The sequence below is a fragment of the Anabrus simplex genome, chromosome 6 (assembly GCF_040414725.1).
Source record: "Anabrus simplex isolate iqAnaSimp1 chromosome 6, ASM4041472v1, whole genome shotgun sequence".
Classification (NCBI taxonomy): domain Eukaryota; kingdom Metazoa; phylum Arthropoda; class Insecta; order Orthoptera; family Tettigoniidae; genus Anabrus; species Anabrus simplex.
The window spans coordinates 321,771,319-321,791,321 of record NC_090270.1 but is presented as its reverse complement, the minus strand read 5'-3'; the positions used below and the strand labels follow the sequence as shown (position 1 = coordinate 321,791,321).

The 20,003-nt window shown below is 41.3% G+C and overlaps 1 protein-coding gene across 1 annotated transcript in view; it reads right to left on the bottom strand.

Moving 5' to 3' along the window:
* The window catches only part of Ca-alpha1T (Ca[2+]-channel protein alpha[[1]] subunit T), a 614,336-nt gene that overhangs the window by 356,419 nt on the left and 237,914 nt on the right, over positions 1–20,003 (bottom strand). The window contains exons 6-7 of the mRNA XM_068228299.1: positions 14,331–14,423; positions 5,803–5,981 (exon numbers count right to left, since the gene is read on the bottom strand). Of these exons, the coding sequence (XP_068084400.1) occupies positions 5,803–5,981; positions 14,331–14,423 (272 nt within the window). The remainder of the gene's footprint in view (positions 1–5,802; positions 5,982–14,330; positions 14,424–20,003) is intronic.

Below are 20,003 nucleotides of genomic sequence, written 5' to 3'. Positions count from 1 at the left end.
TCTAAATGTACTGTATCTATACTACAATGTATCTACACTACACTACACTGCGTTTGGTTAAATGCTTAAGTATCAAAAGAATTGCCGTACACGAAGAAAAACACGAATATAACTGGCAAGATACTATCTAATATATTATACCTTATCTTCACTACAATTCTACTGAAATGTGGTTATGTGATTATTACAGCTGGTGGATTACTATTATTTTCCCTACTCCACGGGACGGAGAAAAAAAAGTGTCCTTAATTAGGCCTACTGAAAAATACGAGGTTGTCTACAATAATTTCTCAAATATTTCTAGCAAAACTACTACTACTACTCCAGGGACTTGAACTGCAATTACTGGGATATATGAACTTTATTATTATTAGCTAACCGCTCATAAATACTGAAAGATCGAGGGAGCGAAATATAAATTATGGATACTAACTACCTACTCAGAAGTACAAATGAATGGAATACAAGGTCCGCTGATTATTATTTATATTTACTTGACTACACTACACCCTTTGTTTACGACTGTAGCCAACAATGGAATATTTGAATATGAGGAGCGACAATAATCAGTAACAATACGACTGTTAACTATTACCGTGTAATCTCTTTAACTTCTTTTTAAATGGAAGTACTCGTTTACGGGTTCATTCGAGGTATTAATAATGAATTAATAGTGGCGCTCACGATTCCTGCTGTCTTCTAGCCCGTAAACACACATCTCGTTATATTACCCCGGTTTAGGGAGAGGGACCGATACCTTTCAGAATTGTAGTAACTATGAAGGGATGCATAAAACTAGATCACAAGGGGCTGGTGGACCAGCCGGTATATACGAACGACCAACCAACAACTCCTAATAACAAAAGTTTCTTGTATGCTGATGACCATGCTCTAACTACCCAGAACAAAGGTTTCGAATCAGTGGAGAATACCATTTTTTTAAATGTTCAAATATGCTATTTGTTCGGGGCGTCGACCCATGTGGATCTTTTGCCCCTACTGGCACCATATTGTATGAACCTGCGTGTAACTGGAATGGCGGTAATGTGGAATGTTGTGTGTGTGAGGAAAGGAAGATTAAGGACGTCACAAACACCCAGTCCCCAGACCAAGGATATTAATCATTAGAATTAAAAACCCCTGAGCAGGCCGGGAATCGAACCCGGGGCCGTCGGGTGATAGGCGGACGCGTTGTCCCTACACCGCGGGGCCGGACGGAGAATACCCTTACGAATGCCCTTTAAGATCTCTTCAGATACTACACTATAATCCAGCTTAAAACAAACCCATCAAAGACACAAGTATGCACTTTTCATTTGAGAAACAGGGAAGCACTCGCAATTTTAAGATAGTATGGTCAGGAATCGAACTAGAACACTGAGACACTCCAAAAGATCTAGGAGTGACGCTCGACAGAATCAACTTTCAAGAACCACTGCTTAAACTGCACGTCAAAGGTGTCCACTAGGACCAATCAGCTCAAGGAATTGATCGGATCACAGTGGGAAAATCATCCTGATACCACCCGAACTTCTGCTATGGCACTATGTTATTCCGCAACTGAGTATGTCTGTCATGTTTGCTATAGTTACACGCATAGCAAACAGGTGGACGTAGCTGTTAATGAAACCTGTAGAATTATAACAGGCTGTTTGAAATCAACTCCTGTTTATCACCTCACAGGAATAGCACCACATCCTATTCGAAAAGAAATATTTGCCAATAAGGAAAGAAAGTGGAGCAGGAAGGAACCCGTGTTTTGCATGGGTATGAATCACATCCGCAACGATTGAAATCAAGGAAGAGCTTCCTTAGAACATCAAAGGAACTTACACCCACCGCAGAGAAAGCTAGGCTACAACTATGTAAGACTGCGACTTACCTTCCTACTGGCTGCATAAGAATTTTGGAATCTTTGCTTCCTGGCCATGATGAGGAATTGCTGACTTGGAAAGTCCCTGAATAGATTGAGATCTGGATTGGGCAGATCAAAGGTTAATTTAGCTAGATGAGGATATTCTGATAAGAATAATATTCAGTGTTAATGTGGAGAAGTCAAGACTGTACAACATTTGCTGCTATGCCAAGTGTGTCCAGCCTCCTGTGCTCAAGAAGACCTTCGATACTCCATAGTAAAAGCACAGGAAGAAGCAAAGTTCTGGTCACAAACAATATCACAGGGTTAGCCAACTGCGTGTACGTGTGATGTCAGTTAACACGTCACACACTCTGCTCGGGCAGCGAAACGAAGTACTTAGTACTGTAACTGAGAAGTGAAGACTAGAGGGGCGAGGGGAAACACAACGTCATTCGTAGGGGGAGACCCAAAGGCTGCAGGTACAATGTGGTATGTGTAGTACATATTTCTCTCTACATATTTTATTGTAACCTAACTTTGTTATGAAGTAGCATAAGAGTTATAAAGCAACTTTATTTCTACATATACAAACTAAACATTTAGCTGTAGCATTCCTGTCATTTTCAACAAATAAATATAGATCTTCCCATAAAGATAAAAAGATCGGAGGGGTAGGTAGCTTGTCGCACCGTGATGTGCCCGGTTCATCCATACTTACTGTACCACTACCACCATCACTACGTATGGCACTGCACGTGTTTGCTACAAAGGGGGGCTGTCTCTTCGTCTCACTCTACGACAGCGTCTCCCCACCTTCTGCGCTCATACGTCACATGTGCTCTCCGACGTCACACGGGCCTTCTTACACCACACGCCAGCCAGTTGGCTGACCCTGTAATATCATATTTGAACTGTGCAACATATGTATATGTTTCTGACACGAGATTAAATAAATAAATAAATAAATAAATAAATAAATTAAATAAATAAATAAATAATGTAAACATCAAGCGATTTGGCCGTGCGGTTAGAGGCATGCCGCTGTGAGCTTGTTTTCGGGAGAGAGTGTGTTCGAACCCCACTGTCAGTAGCCCTGAAGTTGGTTTTCCGTTGTTTCCCGTTCCCACATCAGGCCAACTCTGGGACTTCACCTTACTTACGCCACGACCGCTTCCTTCCCACTCCTCGCCTTTTGCTATCCCATCATCCCCATGAGACTTCTCTGTGTCAGTGCGACGTGAAGCAACTTGCAAACGTACTCATAATAATGATATACAAATAATAAACGTATGGTCTCAGGTACCGTCTGCAGAAATTTCAATCTGAAGCCATTTAGGCTGCCTGTTTCACTTTACTAGATGGATGAGGGATGAATCCCTTCTGGGCGATCTATGACTGAGGCTTAACCTTGTCGTGCAAACACCAAATGTGTCACCGGAGATCTTTTACATGTCCAAATCGTACGATATGGAAAGTCGGAATACACCAAGCGATTTGGCCATGCGGTTAGGCTCGCGCAGCTGTGAGCTTGCATTCGGGAGATAGTGGGTTCGACTCCCACCGTCGGCAGCCCTGAAGATGGTTCTCCGTGGTTTCGTAATTTCACACCAGGCTAAGGTCACGGCCGCTACATTTGATGTGTTAGTGCGATGTTAAACAAGGAGAAAAACACTGCACAGATCGACCTTCATTTAAACAAGCACTAAGTTTCTGATGGACTGTTAAAATGCTGCCTTTTCTCTTCCCTGCACTCATTTTACAATCACTAAAATAGCACACCTATTTACTGTAGTAAATAGATCTGCAGACTGTCTAGAAACGACATCCTCTCTTGTGAGCGACGTGCGAATAATGTTCACGGGCGGCACGGACGGGGTGGGAGGGGGTGGGAGGCATCGCGGGGAATCATGACCGTGGGAAAGCGGAAGCGACATTATTCATCTTCTTGACCGGTTATTCCGACAGCCGGCTAACGGGGTGTCCACTGTACTGCTTTAGGAGATTGCATTAGAGTGGTAGAAATGAACTTGAAATTACTTCCATTAAGGTATTAGGCAGCTATGTACTACTTACTACTTACGTATCCGGAACCACAGTTGTAAGAATTACAGCGTGTCCCACTCCAAGCGGGGCCGCGAGACAACATGAATGTTCCGAGTGGTATATTCGTAACCTCCCGCGTATTCGATTACCGATATTATCACATTTATTGCTTATTTATGCACCTAATAGCCTTTATCATTAGTATTAAACAGTTTTCACAGGCGGTATTGAAAGTGGTGTCCTACAGCATTCAAGCATTCCTGGCATCTTCTTCTTCTTCTATCGATTTTGGCCAGCTGTGGACCACGTAAATAACTCCTCATGATTTAAACTTCCTTTGGCGCCAGTACTCCTTCATCCTCCTGCTTGCTGCTTCTTTTCTTTCAGCCGTCCATTGTTGTTTCTTCTTGGTCGCTGTTTCTGGCTCTAGGAAACCCTTAAATGTGTGTAACTTGTTTCTGAAGGTGGTTCTATTGTGGATGTCTTGATGTGTGATGTGAAGATGGCATCTTCTATTAAAATTGTTATTCACACGCTTAAGTTCCTGTTGCGTGATTGAGGCGCCATCCGGAAAAAGGGCACAGAGGCATACGTAGCCTTTTCACGACCATCGTTGTTTCTAACACGCCACAATATTGAGAATACTCTGTGAAATGTTCAGTTCAAAATATCAGCACTACAGTTCAGTAGCACAGTGTTTATAAACATATGTTTGATAGTGTGCTTGTGAAATAGATGATGCAAGAATTTGTGTTTGTGTACACTCTTGCCCCAAAGAGACCGTTATTGAACTGAACAAATATTACATGAGCCTAATCAGTAACATAGGTCCCCTAACGTTTATGTTGTCATCAGATTTGATTTTGTAGGCCTCTTTAACCACCTATAGTTATTTTTCTTCCACATACTTATTTTTCTTCCACATACTTATTTTTGTCAAAAAAGTTTGTCTTGATGTCATACAACCAATATACTATTTACTTTTATACTTTTTCAGTGTACCTGAAATGAATATCTTAAATGTTAGAGTACACATTATTTTAAACGGTAACCTCTGGTTAAAAAAAAAGCACATAACGCACTTATTTTATTTAACTATCTGTAAAACTAGAATTTTTAAGATCTAACACACAATACAGATTAAAAGTAAGTCGTTATAAAAACACTTATGATAAAAATGAAATTAATCATTTATATATTAAGAGTTATAAGTGTTTAAGAACTTCAAGGCTCAATATCTCAAAGGCACTGACTTATGTGCCCTTTTTTCGAATGCCGCCTTAATTGTTCAATGTACTGCTGTTATATTGTTTTTAAGTTAATCTAGGGTGTGAGTATTATTTCCGAAAAACTTTATTTTTTACTGTTCCCACCAATAAAAGTCGCACACAGTAAGATCTGGGGAGCCGGGGGTGGGGCATAACACTTTCGATATTATCTTATCACCAAAAACCCGCTTCTATATATTGCAAAGAATCATGTGAAGTATGAGCTGTGACAGAATCCTCTTGGAAATAGCTATATGTTATCCCATTATCTGTCAACATTTGAAAAATTTATGCGAGAATATGCCTACTTGTTCGGTATCTCTCAGAATTTATGGTATCGTTGAAAAATATGGGAACTAATATGCAGTTACAGAACACCATACACCAATTTACTAGTCATGTAAAGGAACTTCGTGAATTAATCACGGATTTTCAGTGCTCCAATACCAATTGTTTTGTGAAGAAACATGACCTCTTAAATGAAACATTCCTTATCTGAGAAACATATTAAATGTGGGTCAACAATGCCGTCACCAACGTCCAATTTCAGAAATTTACTCTGGCTTCATCATCACAGAGTCGTAATTGATGGCCAATAGTCACTCTGTAAGGTTTTAATTTCGGTATACTCACTTGACAATCTCGGCGTAGCAGGAGGTGGGCTCCGAGTTATTGGTAGAGGACGCTAACGTACTGGTAGACCTGAATCTCTCTCGCTCTAGACGCATACGCTCCATTTCTCGTTTCTTCGTCTCGGAGAATTGTGTCGCAATTACGACGAGGCACAGGTTAATCATGAAGAACGAGCCAATCTGAAACAAACATTGCGATCTTAATTCTATACAGAGAGTGTCGAACAGTTCAGAAACAGAGCACATGATACTTGGAGTGTAAAGCAAGTGGTGGGCTATATGCAAGTTATTTTAAATGTGAAGTGACCTTCCAGACCAAAAAGTGCAATATAATAGTACATTATGTAACAAGACTATAATGGGAATAATTAAGACACAAGTATGTTTATAAAACGAGCGAAGCGAGTTTTATAATTTCCATATGAAAATGAAAATCTACAACTTGTTTTCCAGTCATTAACCGGGTCAGGGATGTAATTCCTTTTTTTTTTTTTTTTTTTTTTTTTGCTAGTTGCTTTACGTCGCACCGACACAGATAGGTCTTATGGCGACGATGGGACAGGAAAGGGCTAGGAGTGGGAAGGAAGCGGCCGTGGCCTTAATTAAGGTACAGCCCCAGCATTTGCCTGGTATGAAAATGGGAAACCACGGAAAACCATCTTCAGGGCTGCCGATAGTGGGATTCGAACCTACTATCTCCCGGATGCAAGCTCACAGCCGCGCGCCTCTACGCGCACGGCCAACTCGCCCGGTAGGGATGTAATGAATGAAACATATATAGGCTGTCATTACAATGGGGTCGCCACTCCCAAGGTGATTTATTAATGAGTGATAAATGCTATGAAATGGTAATGGAGAGTGTTGCTGGAATGAAAGATGACGGGGGAAACCGGAGTAGCCGGAGAAAAACCTGTCCCGCCTCCGCTTTGTCCAGCACAAATCTCACATGGAATGACCGTGATTTGAATATAATTTCCATACGAGTGTCTTAATTATCTGTTTATGCTCGACGATAATTATAACTCTATTTCTTAAATATTCATAATTTCTGTGGAGATGTCGCTTGACATTTAAGTTGCCTGAACAAAGCGCTGAGCGCATGCGCTGGGTTTTTGATTTTCCGTGAGTGGATCAGAGATCTTGACAAAGTCATATATTTTCAAAGCTTTGATAGAAGGTTGTCATAACCTAGCTTTATTTCAAATATAGTTTGTTTATCGTACCGTTGGTGAAGTGAATTTGCGGGAATGTGCCGTGTGGTTCTGAAATATTGGAAGTATAAGGCACATTGATGTAATTATGTGTCTCCGACATGTTTGAATTTGGAAACACCGGGCGAGTTAGCCGTGCGGTCAGGGGCACGCGGCTGTGAGCTTGCATCCGGGAGATAGTGGGTTCGAATCCCACTGTCGGCAGCCCTGAAAATGGTTTTCCGTGATTTCCCTTTTTCACAGCAGGCGAATGCTGGGGCTGTATCTTAATTCAGGCCACGGCCGCTTCCTTCCAACTGCTGGGCCTTTCCTATCCCATCTTCGCCATAAGACCTCTCTGTGTCGGTGCGACGTAAAGCAACGAGCAAAAAAAAAAAATGCGAAGCACGTGCGTTGAGTGCAGGTGCGATACTATCCTTTCCTAATTGGTCAAGCAGTTGTATCATAATGAAAATCTGAACTCTGATAGGTAGAGAACCTGTATAATAATGGAAATGTGAACTCTGATTGGTGGAGAACATGTATCATAATGAAACTTGAACTATAATGAGCCTCATTAAGATTCACTTTTCTGGCATATAATATTTATATTTCGGCATCATTGAGCATAAAATGTTAATCGTTTAAAATTTCATTGTGATCCGTACTGATTATCAGTTACAAAATAAAATGTTAATTAAGGTCAACTTAATCAATACTTGTGTTACTCGTGATGAGTTACAATTGGTCAGTACATGCTTCGACTTGATTCAAGCCATCATCGGCTGAAAAATGCACGGTAAAGAATAATCATTCTCTTATACACTGACTGACAGAGCAAATGCAACACCAAGAAGGAGTGGTCAGAATTTATGCCAATTGCAGGGTAGACTGACGTCACTGAGGTATGCTCATGATGTGAAATGCGCCGCTGTGCTGCGCACGTAGCGAACGATAAATGGGACACGGCGTTGGCGAATGGCCCACTTCGTACCGTGATTTCTCAGCCGACAGTCATTGTAGAACGTGTTGTCGTGTGCCACAGGACACGTGTATAGCTAAGAATGCCAGGCCGCCGTCAACGGAGGCATTTCCAGCAGACAGACGACTTTACGAGGGGTATGGTGATCGGGCTGAGAAGGGCGGGTTGGTCGCTTCGTCAAATCGCAGCCGATACCCATAGGGATGTGTCCACGGTGCAGCGCCTGTGGCGAAGATGGTTGGCGCAGGGACATGTGGCACGTGCGAGGGGTCCAGGCGCAGCCCGAGTGACGTCAGCACGCGAGGATCGGCGCATCCGCCGCCAAGCGGTGGCAGCCCCGCACGCCACGTCAACCGCCATTCTTCAGCATGTGCTGTTCCAATATCGACCAGAACAATTTCCCGTCGATTGGTTGAAGGAGGCCTGCACTCCCGGCGTCCACTCAGAAGACTACCATTGACTCCACAGCATAGACGTGCACGCCTGGCATGGTGCCGGGCTAGAGCGACTTGGATGAGGGAATGGCGGAACGTCGTGTTCTCCGATGAGTCACGCTTCTGTTCTGTCAGTGATAGTCACCGCAGACGAGTGTGGCGTCGGCGTGGAGAAAGGTCAAATCCGGCAGTAACTGTGGAGCGCCCTACCGCTAGACAACGCGGCATCATGGTTTGGGACGCTATTGCGTATGATTCCACGTCACCTCTAGTGCGTATTGAAGGCACGTTAAATTCCCACCGCTACGTGCAGCATGTGCTGCGGCCGGTGGCACTCCCGTATCTTCAGGGGCTGCCCAATGCTCTGTTTCAGCAGGATAATGCCCGCCCACACACTGCTCGCATCTCCCAACAGGCTCTACGAGGTGTACAGATGCTTCTGTGGCCAGCGTACTCTCCGGATCTCTCACCAATCGAAGACGTGTGGGATCTCATTGGACGCCGTTTGCAAACTCTGCCCCAGCCTCGTACGGACGACCAACTGTGGCAAACGGTTGACAGAGAATAGAGAACCATCCCTCAGGACACCATCCGCACTCTTATTGACTCTGTACCTCGACGTGTTTCTGCGTTGTGTAACCTGCATATCGGTTTGAAATAAACATCAATTATTCATCCGTGCCGTCTCTGTTTTTTCCCCAACTTTCATCCCTTTCGAACCACTCCTCCTTGGTGTTACATTGTCACTGTCAGTCAGTGTACATAAAATATACGTTTAAAACTTATGAACCTTCATGAGGATGAGTTAGAATTAGTAATGTTAAAATCAATCCACCTGAAATAATTGACCCTTCTTAGGAATTGTTAAAATTAAAGTCTTGTTAAAATATTGCACATGAATTTGGTGATGAGTGACGTGAATCCTCTGTTGCATTATAAGCATTCCTTACATAAACCAACATAAAGGGAGGTGTGCATTTTCAGGCGGTTTGGAGTTGAAGAATGTGTATTGTCCATGGAATGGGGTAAGAAAAGGCGTATGGCTTTTGGTGCCGGGAGTACCCGAGGACAAGTTCGGCTCGCCAGATACAGGTCTTTTGATTTGACTCCCATAGGCGACCTGCGCGTCGTGATGAGGAAGAAATGATGATGAAGACGAGACATACACCCAGCCCCCGTGTCAGCGAAATTAACCAATTAAGGTTAAAATTCCCGACCCTGCCGGGAATCGAACTCGGGACCCCTGTGACCAAAAGCCAGCACGCTAACCATTTAGCCATGGAGCCGGACATGGAATGGGGTTAAAACATATTAAAACACTGTACGGGCACTGTAACGGTTGGGACTATGGAGTCGATGACCCAGTCGTACCCGAATAATGACTACACTTCACCGACACGAGTGCGTGAAGTGGGAACAAAATTGTTAATACTGGAGCGTGGTTAATTGGAAAAAGGTCACATGTTCCGATGAATTCAGATTCCTAGTTCTGAACATCGGCGGTCGAGCGTGTGTACGGACCATCGGACGCAGTGACACTTGGTTAGGCAGTTGGACGGAGACAGGAAAATGAGGAGGTTGTGATCGTGTGGGCGATGTTTTCATGGGACACACTGGAGCCTGTCATTCCGGTATTGGCAGCTGTCTGGTTTCTGAACGTTACTGGGAACCAAGTTCATCCGTTCATATCGACAGTGTTCCGTTTTGATTTCAGCTATTTTCCGTAGAGCAATGCCGTGCTACACTGCTAAAGATTGCGGTGGACTGGTTCGAGGAACATGACTGTGAATTTGCTTTAATACCGTGCCCCAAAACAGTTCGGATGTGAACCCAAATGAACATTTGTGGTTCAACTTGGAGGAGAGGATTTTTAGAACATCACCAACCGGTTCGCACTGTAATCCAACTGAAAGACCTTATGTTGCGCTTGAGTTACGAGATACCCCAAAATTCCTTCCACTACCTTGGTGAGTCGATGCCTCAGAGATTTTTCGAGGTTCTTTGGGTTAAATATTGTCCTACACCGTCTTGTATAGGTGGTCATAATGTAACGGCTCATTGGCCTACACTTCGTTATATATTGCCCGGATCCCTTTCACGCCATTAATACCGAACGATTGTAGCCGAACTTGACTGTGCCATGATGTAAGTTGACTAGTATGTTGTGCCGCTGAGGCAGAGCGCACTATTGACGTTAGGACACACAGTGAAATGCAGACAGGTACTCTGCCCGCTACATGATGTTCACTTTACGTCATAGTTTCAAGGTCGAATATCAAAAATGGTCATCCCTGTCATAAGCATTCACTCGCTGGTGAGCACAACAACCACCTTGCGAGTGGGTGAATGTCTTTAGATGGGTAATGAGACCAATTCTAGGGCCACAAACAATGTCGAAATCCTGGTAAATCAAATCTCTGTTGTTGTAAAACCTGGAGGTTGCTTCTTCGCTGATAATATCGTTTATATCTACGATTATCTTTGTCAAACTCGTACCTTCATCACTGCATTTCAAAACTGTTGGGGCTCGCGTGAACAAATCGTCACCACATTGGATAATCAGATGCTGCATCTTCCCATTTACTTTTATGCTGTAATAGGTTAGAATACAAACTCCACTGTCGGTATTCCTGAAGATGGTTTTCCGTAGTTTCCCATTTTCACACCATGCAAATGCCGGGGCTTACCTTAATTAAGGCCACGGCCACTTCCTTCCAATTCCTAGGCCTTTCCTATCCCATCGTCGCCATAAGACCTGTCTGTGTCGGTGCGACATAAAGTAAATAGCAAAAAAAAAAAAATAATAAATAATAATACAAACTAATTTGGTTATTGGGAAGTGTCGTCTAGCACGTTATAGAGGTAGCGAGAGTAACATAAATTCTAGGGTGTATGATGGGCTGGCCACCTAAAAATCAATCAATCAATCAATCAATCAATCAATCAATCAATCAATCAATCAATCAATCAATCAATCAATCAATCAATCAATCAATCAATCAATCAATCAATCAATCAATCAATCAATCAATCAATCAATCAATCAATCAATCAATCAATCAATCAATCAATCAATCAATCAATCAATCAATCAATCAATCAATCAATCAATCAATCAATCAATCAATCAATCAATCAATCAATCAATCAATCAATCAATCAATCAATCAATCAATCAATCAATCAATCACCACTGATCTGCATTTAGTCACGCAGGTAGCAAATTCCCAATCTTTTGTTTTCCTAGCCTTTTCCTTATATAATTGCAAATAGTTTGGATATGTATTGAACATCTCCCTTAGAAAATTATTCCAATACCTAACTCCCCTTTCCTAGAAACCAGAGATGCTCACGCTGGGCATTTCGTCCCGCGGTTTGCCCGGCACTGTAAGCGGGCAGGCAAGCGATGAGTGTATGCTATTCAGCCACAGTGGTTGCGTCAAAGCCGTGAATGTTCGGCGAACTTATCCCAGTCACGCGGCGATACAGAAAATAATGAAAGAAAGAGGGCAGAAATCCACGTCATTTTCAATGTTCATTGACGTTTTTGTATTTTGACCGGACACAATAAAGAGTTAGGCCTACAGCCACAAATATTTTTATAATGTACGTAATGAATTACAACTTTCGCTATTATATTTTGAGAGGTACTTTTAAAAGCAATTCTAATATAATACAGAATTAAGGTGGAAAATCTGTAACTTGTGATTTCTGATAAACTCACCAACAATCCAATCATGCTTACCGGGAATAACATCCTTAAGGTTATTTATTTGAAGAGTACTCTACTTCTATTTGGTAGATACATTTACACTGTTGTTGTACTTTAATCTGGATAGTAAATATCAATGCCTCCACTCGATATGAAACTCCCTCTCCATTTAGAGGCTAGCTATTATTATCAGACGGCTGTTAAGTTCTAAATACTATTTTTAAATTCAGTGAACAGGTAAATTCAGACAACACAACATCACTGTGTAAAATCAAGCAGTAAACTTGTTGAATTATGTAAATGTATTACTTTTTGCTGAATGAACAACAGGAATTTTACTTTTTAAGAAATGGAAATACTGTCATTCCCATCCAAGGAACTGTAAAACGTAGCTCGTACCCTTAAACCTACCTTTGTAAGTTGTAAAACATAAATTATAACGTGCTACGTTTCTTTGAATGTATACATATTAAAAGAATAAAACCGACTGTTTACATCGAGCACAGTTTGAATTAAACAGTATTATCTTGAAAAGGTCGGTTTTCTTGGGCTTACAGCCTTTTTTCTTGAATACTGTACCCCATTCAGCATTTCACTGAGTAATGGAGGAGAGCTTCGTAATGACAATGGAACGTCACCGTTTCCTTCCTACAAAGTGTGTTCGATCTCTCGCTTCACTGTGAGGTACGCTTGCTACGTAAGCTGCGCGCATTTACGTCACGCCAGCCCGGCCGCACTGGGCTAGATTCAACAGGCGCCCAGCTGAGCACCTCTAATATAAATGAAAGTTTGTCCCAATTTGTCCTTTTCAATTCCAACTTTATTTTCATATTGTGATCTTTCCTACTTTTAAAATCACCACTCAAACTCATTCCCCTACTAACGTTATTACACACCATCCTTCCAGTGTCAGTTCGGAGCATATCACTTAGTCGAGCAGCTTGTCTCCTTTCTCCCAAATCTTACCAGCCCAAACACTGCAACATATTCGTAACGCTACTGTTTTTATTTTGGGAAATCACCCAAAACAAATCGAGCGGCTGTTATTTTATTTCCAGTTCTCGAATCAACAGATCCTCGCGAGGGTCCCATACACTGGAACCATATTATATTGGGGTCTTACCAGAGACTTATGCGCCCTATTCTTTACATTCTTACTACAGCCCCTAAATACCCTCATAACCTTGTGCCGAGATCTGTACCCTTTATTTACAATCCCCTTTATGTGATTACCCCAATTAAGGACTTTACATATATTAACACCTAGGTATTTGGAATAACCCCCGTAAGGGACTTTGATTCCATCAACGCAGTAATTAAACTGAGAAAACTTTTCGTATACGTGAAACCAACAACCTGACTTTTAAAACGGTTTATCATCCTTCCATTACCTGCTGTTCAGCGTACTACATTGTGAGGTCTTTTTGCAGTTGCTCACAATCTTGTAATATTTATTATTCTGTACTGCATAACATGTAACATAATCCGAAAAAATACTTAATTACGTAGCATAACCGTTGTGAAAGCTGGTGTATACTTGTTACTCTCTCCAGTAATTTTGCATTCTAACCTATTACTGCCTAACATTCCGGTCTTTCGATATCACACTGGAAGCAAACAGAAGGTACCATAGGGAATTATCTGAGGCCAGATAGAATGGTAAGCAGCCCAAATCTCTCTGTAGTGAGACACGGTGTCTACGGTGCTCTGTATCTTATGGTATGGACTAGAACAAGCTCGTTACTTTCATACAGCTGTCTCGGTCTTTAACAGTATGAAAGTGACTGAGTTATGAGTGATTACGGTGATGCCTTTCCTTATGTAGCTTGTCCCTGCGTTAAAGTATGAAGATGCCACTCATAGGGTCAGTTGGTACATGCATTTCAGTGGGCTTTTCAGACTGATAGGCAATAACACCTCCTGAGTTGGTGAGGAAAGCAACGGGAATGAACCTCACTCCCAATTTCCCTCGCACGCGTCTTCAGTGACGACTAGGCTAGCTCTAACAGTTGATGGATGAGCTATTGGGGATCCAACTAGCGTTCGGAATGAGGGATGACTATCTGCAGAGAACGGCGAAGCAGAAATTGCTAAGATGGAGAAGTACCGTGATCCTAAAATACATTAGTCTAAGAAAGAATGAAGAAGAGACTTTATCCTAGTGATAGGGTAACAGATATAAAAATTAAATTTGTTTCAGAAATTACTTACCACAATGAGCAAAACGAAGTAGATCCAGTCCCAGAACGAATGAGCGTCCTGCACGTAGTACATGATATCCGTCCATCCTTCCAAGCTGATCACCTACGAGAAACGACAATTATAATCAGATATTATGTATTACAAAGTTCATATTCACTATGCTACTTTGATAATGTCGTATTTTACAACTATCCTTTGCAATAAATAAATAAATAAATAAATAAATAAATAAATAAATAAATAAATAAATAAATAAATAAATAAATAAATAAATAAATAAATAAATAAATAAATAAATTAAATAAATAAATAAATAAATAAATAAATAAAAATCGTCAAACACCTTCGCCAGGGTGGGAATTGATTCACACTCCACAAATAAAGACTCTAAATTACAGTTCATTGTTGCCTTCAGAGAGCCTGTTGTGATAGGACCAGAGTCTCTTCTGACAAGTCTCTATCTCAGGGATGTATTTAAATATCAAGGATAAAAAATTGTCACAGGTTGTTATATCTGACATCCCTGCATTCCACAATACGTTATGGAAGAATTATTGGTTGGTTTAATGAATCGCATTAGCTCAAAAACATTAAATACCTCTTTAGTGTTTGATCAAGCTTTAGAATTGTAATTAAGTCAATAACATTAACTGAAGTATTCTATCTATCAGTGGTGATGGGTAATTTTGAAACCGAGTTTTAATTTCAATCTTCCTTAGCCTTTAACCATCTGCTACTGAAAAATACGTCTCCATATTATTTTATACATATCTGTCTTCAATCATTTGATGCAAACGTATACCAATGGCCTGCTTGATGTCATCCAGCAATCCTTTCCGGGGGTCTTCCAACGTTCGTTCTACTCGTACATTTCCATGGTACCCAGTGGACATTCCTTGTGGTTCATCTGTCGGGATCTTGTTGGGCCTTATATTCAGATCAGTATCAATATGATTGAGTAGCTCCAAACAGGGCGTCTGTCACGTGTATTCTGCTTCGTATCTCTTCTGACCTGAGCTTGTCCCCGGAGCTAACAGTGAATGCTGAAAGGTTGTGAATAATTGTCGGTAACTAGTGAGGAATATTGTATGAAAAACCTCTACAGTGGTTCTCAGAATTAGAAGTTCTCTCACAAAGACTGTGTTGAATCCAGGAGCTGTAACCTAGGTATTTCCCGTAGCTTGAACTCTGTTCGTTTTTTCATTGAAGCCTGAATAACTGCTTTGTGTTTTAAAGCCACAGTATTTCTAAATTTAAAATTCTACGTCATTTAAATCGTGTTTTGAACGCTGTGGTAATATTTAGATCAATGAATACCGTAAAAAGGCTTAGCCACATATTTAAATACAGTAAATATCTATGTTTGCTTAGGTTGTCTGTTCTCCTTCTTTGAGAAATATACATAACAAGCGGACAAGTAAGATTGCAGTTTTAAATAACTCTTTTGCACGTGACAGCCACATGACTGACAGTTTTGAGTGCATTCGACCTAGAGGGACGTGAATTTCAAAATAACGAATGCTGGTGGTGATTTCATTCAGATACCATACCTATTCATTAATATTCTAAAGAATGATTATGTCGATGCAAAATATTCCTCTTTATCTTCCTATGCTTCTTTTCATCGTATGGTATCTTTAATGTCACATTCTTCTTTTAATGTTTTCAAGGTGGGGTTACCTCCGTATCTTTGTTCCTTTCTTCTCTAATATCCACTTTTCCAGAATGTTCATGAAGAAGTCGTTGTGTCGTAACTTAATTTTTCCTGCTTTTCCATTAAACTTCTTTCTTCCTTCACTTCTGCGCTTGTTTTCTTCTGTGCACCCAACTTTTCTTATCATACTTACTATACTCACACTTATACTTCCGGACTATCTCTAGTTTACTCAGTACTCAAGCTTCACTGCTGTAAGTTAGTGTATGCCATACGACGGATTTTGTAGATTTCTTGATGTCTGTGTTCATAACTTGATAACATTATTTTTTATCCATGAAAGATCATTTATTTACAGTCCGGCTCCATGGCTAAATGGTTAGCGTGCTGGTCTTTGGTCACAGGGGTCCCGGGTTCGATTCCCGACAGGGTCGGAAAATTCAACCATCATTGGTTAATTTCGCTGGCACGAGGGCTGGGTGTTCGTGTTGTCTTCATCATCATTTCATCCTCATCACGACGCGCAGGTCTCGTATGGGAGTCAAGTTGAAAGACCTGCACCTGACGAGCCGAACATGTCCTTGGACACTCCCGGCACTAAAAGCCATACGCCATTTTATTTATTTATTTACACTTTAACAGATTTGTAGTTTTCATAATTCATATTTCGAAAGGAAGAGAATAGAATGTTTTCGATAAATACAGCCAATTTAAAAATATAACATTTCCCGAAGAGATCGCCTATCTAAAAGTAATTCTATAAAACTTGACATTTTTTTGTTGTGTACTAATTTATTATTCAAAATAATATTACATCTTTCGTACAAGGCAACAAAATGTGTCTCTTCATATTTGTATATCCTTAGTAATGAATTTTAATATGTATACCAACGGTATGTGTTGTTAGACTAATTATACGTTAATGAATCATGAGTATACTTCACTTACTTCTATTGTTCTTTTGTGACTGAAAACTAACGTCAAATAAAATTATTTTCATGGTTCATGTGGATATTTTGACTCAATGTATCCCTCACTTTGGTCCACCTTGTTGGTTTTTACGTCCCACTAACTACTACTACGGTTTTCGGAGACGCCGAGGTGCCAGGATTCTGTCCCGCAGGAGCTACTTTACGTGCCAGTAAATCTATCAACTCCTTACCCGTATCAATTGAACATCAGTGATACATTGTGGTATCTCTCCCATGTGTGTATAGAACACAAGTAATCGTTTGATGTTTTGCAACTTTGCTGGTGGAAGATCAATGGGACTTCCGTACAATGGACAAGTCAAGATTTCGAGGCAGCGGGGCTTCTCTGCGAGCTTACACATTTCCCAGTGGCCATAGCATGTATTCCGTTTCAAAGCAAAGAGATTTTCATCAGATAAAGTGTTCTGAGATTCAGAGGATGGTCTTGTTTTAAAAAGAAAAGAAGCTACTGAAAGCTTTAAGTTAAGCTAGTAGTAAGATCAACCTATAGTATTTAAAGCCGTAATGTTAATCACTGGTCCGCCTCTGTGGTGTACTGGTTAGTGTGATTAGCTGCCACCTCCAGAGGTCCGGGTTCGATTCCCGGCTCTGCCACGAAATTTGAAAAGTGGTGCGAGGGCTGGAACGGAGTCCACTCAGCCTCGGAAGGTCAACTGAGTCGAGAGGGGGTTCGATTCCCTCCCCAGCCATCGTGGAAGTGGTTTTCCGTGGTTTCCCACTTCTCCTCCAGGCAAATGCCGGAATGGTACCTAACTTAAGGCCACGGCCGCTTCCTTCCCTCTTCCTTGCCTATCCCTTCCAAACTTCCTATCCCCTCACAAGGCCCCTGTTCATCATAGCAGGTGAGGCCACCTGGGCGAGGTACTGGCCATCCTCCCCAGTTGTATCCCCCGACCCAGAGTCTGAAGCTCCAGGACACTGCCCTTGAGGCGGCAGAGGTGGGATCCCTCGCTGAGTCCGAGGGAAAAACCGACCCTAGAGGGTGAACAGATTACGAACGAACGAATGTTAAGCACTGGATATACTTAAGTTGTGTATGAAATTGTATATGATGACACTGGATTTAGAATGTTAAACTAGTAGTATTTCTTGTAATATTTTCTTTCCATGGAGTTGCTTGTTGTTTTCTTGTCGTCGTCGTCGTCGTCGTCGTTGTTGTTGTTGTTGTTGTCGGGTAATTATGTTTTAACTTTGATTTATTATCACACTGCTGTAAGTAACCATTGTCACGGCGATATTTCCCAACTGCGATGTATTTGTAAATAATAATAATAATAAGTCAAATCCTAAATCACAACAACATCGACAAATGAATATGTTTTGTTTCTTAAACTGTTGATTATTCTATTCCAGTCAAGAGGTACTTCTAGGAAAGTAATTATTTTTTATCCTCAATAAACGTAGAATGTTGGTTGGAAATATATAAACATTTATAAGGAAAACATGAATTATGAAGACAGTGAACCAGTAAAGACCTTCGTACGATTTTGTTCTCTCCAGTGTATTAATCGCCAATCACTCAGTAGCAGTAGAGGACGGCCGGCGGCGGCTGTAAGTCATTCTATAAAAGTAACGTTATTAGTAGTTATCTGTATTGACGGTTTGCAAGCAGAAATTGCCAATGTCATCTAACTATGATTTTTCGTATGGAAAAATTCAACAGATATGAGTAGTTTTTACAGAAGTCCTAACATTTCAATGTTTGTGAAACTCTATGAACAGCGCGTTTCTCTCGTCGATTGGCCGGCAGGCGTGCCCAGCTTATCTGCCTCCCGTTGAATCATCACTTCCCGTTACACGGCGCAGCGACAGCACTTCACAGTTCAGGTCCATACTTAGAATGTGCATTAAGTGTTGATATGTCGCTCCAACTATTCTCGAGTTGTGAAGTGTTACTTCGGGGTATAATTCTCAAAATGCCTCCACATCTGTACACGGTAGAGGAAAGGGTATTTATGTACGGTAATTATGTGGAAGCCTCCGTGGCTCAGACGGCAGCGCGTCGGCCTCTCACCGCTGGATACCGTGGTTCAAATCCCGGTCACTCCATGTGAGATTAGTGCTGGACAAAGCGGAGGCTGGACAGGTTTTTCTCCGGGTACTCCGGTTTTCCCTGTCATCTTTCATTCCAGCAACACTCTCCATTCTCATTCCATAGCATCTATCAGTCATTAATATATCACTTTGGGAGTGGCGACCCCATCGTACTAATAGCCTATATATGCTTCATTCATTACATCCCTGACCCGGTCAATGACTGGAAAACAGGTTGTAGGTTTTCATTTTCAATTATGTGGAAGTAGAGTCTTACAGGGAAGTCATTAGGCGATTTATAACACAATTCTCAGGTATACGCCCTCCACATAGAAATACCGTGCGGAAACTCGTAAACAAATATTGAGAGAAACTGGTTCTTTACTCGATAAGAGGTGAAGTGTTAAAAATCGTGTACTTAAGGAGGAAAACGTAAATTAAATCGCAGAAAGATTAGAACATACGCCTACAAAATTCCTAAGACGACTTGGACATGAAGCTAGTGTTTCGAAGAGCTCAGCATGGCAGGCTACAAAAATGTGAAATCGGACTTAAAGCCGCCACGGTCCTCAGATTTAACTGCTTGTGACTTTTATTTATGGGAATTAGACATGAGGCATTTTGCGGACGATATTTCACTGCATAGAGTAATAAATAATTTTCAAATTGTGAGCGACTTCAAAAAGACCTCGACAATAGTGTGAGATGGAGCCCAGGCAATAGTACAATGATAAACGGGGTTACAAGTCAGGTTGTGAGTTTTAGTAATATAAGTCCTCTCAGGTTTAATTACTCCGTTGATGGCGTGAAAGTTTCTGTAAATACCTAGGTGTTTATATAAGGAATGATCTTCATTGGGCTATCACATAAATGGGATTGTAAATAAAGGATACAGATCTCTGCACATGGTTATGAGGGTATTCAGGGATTGTTGTAAGAATGTAAAGGAGAGGGCTTATAAGTCTCTGGTAAGACCCCAACTAGAGTATGGATCCAGTTTAT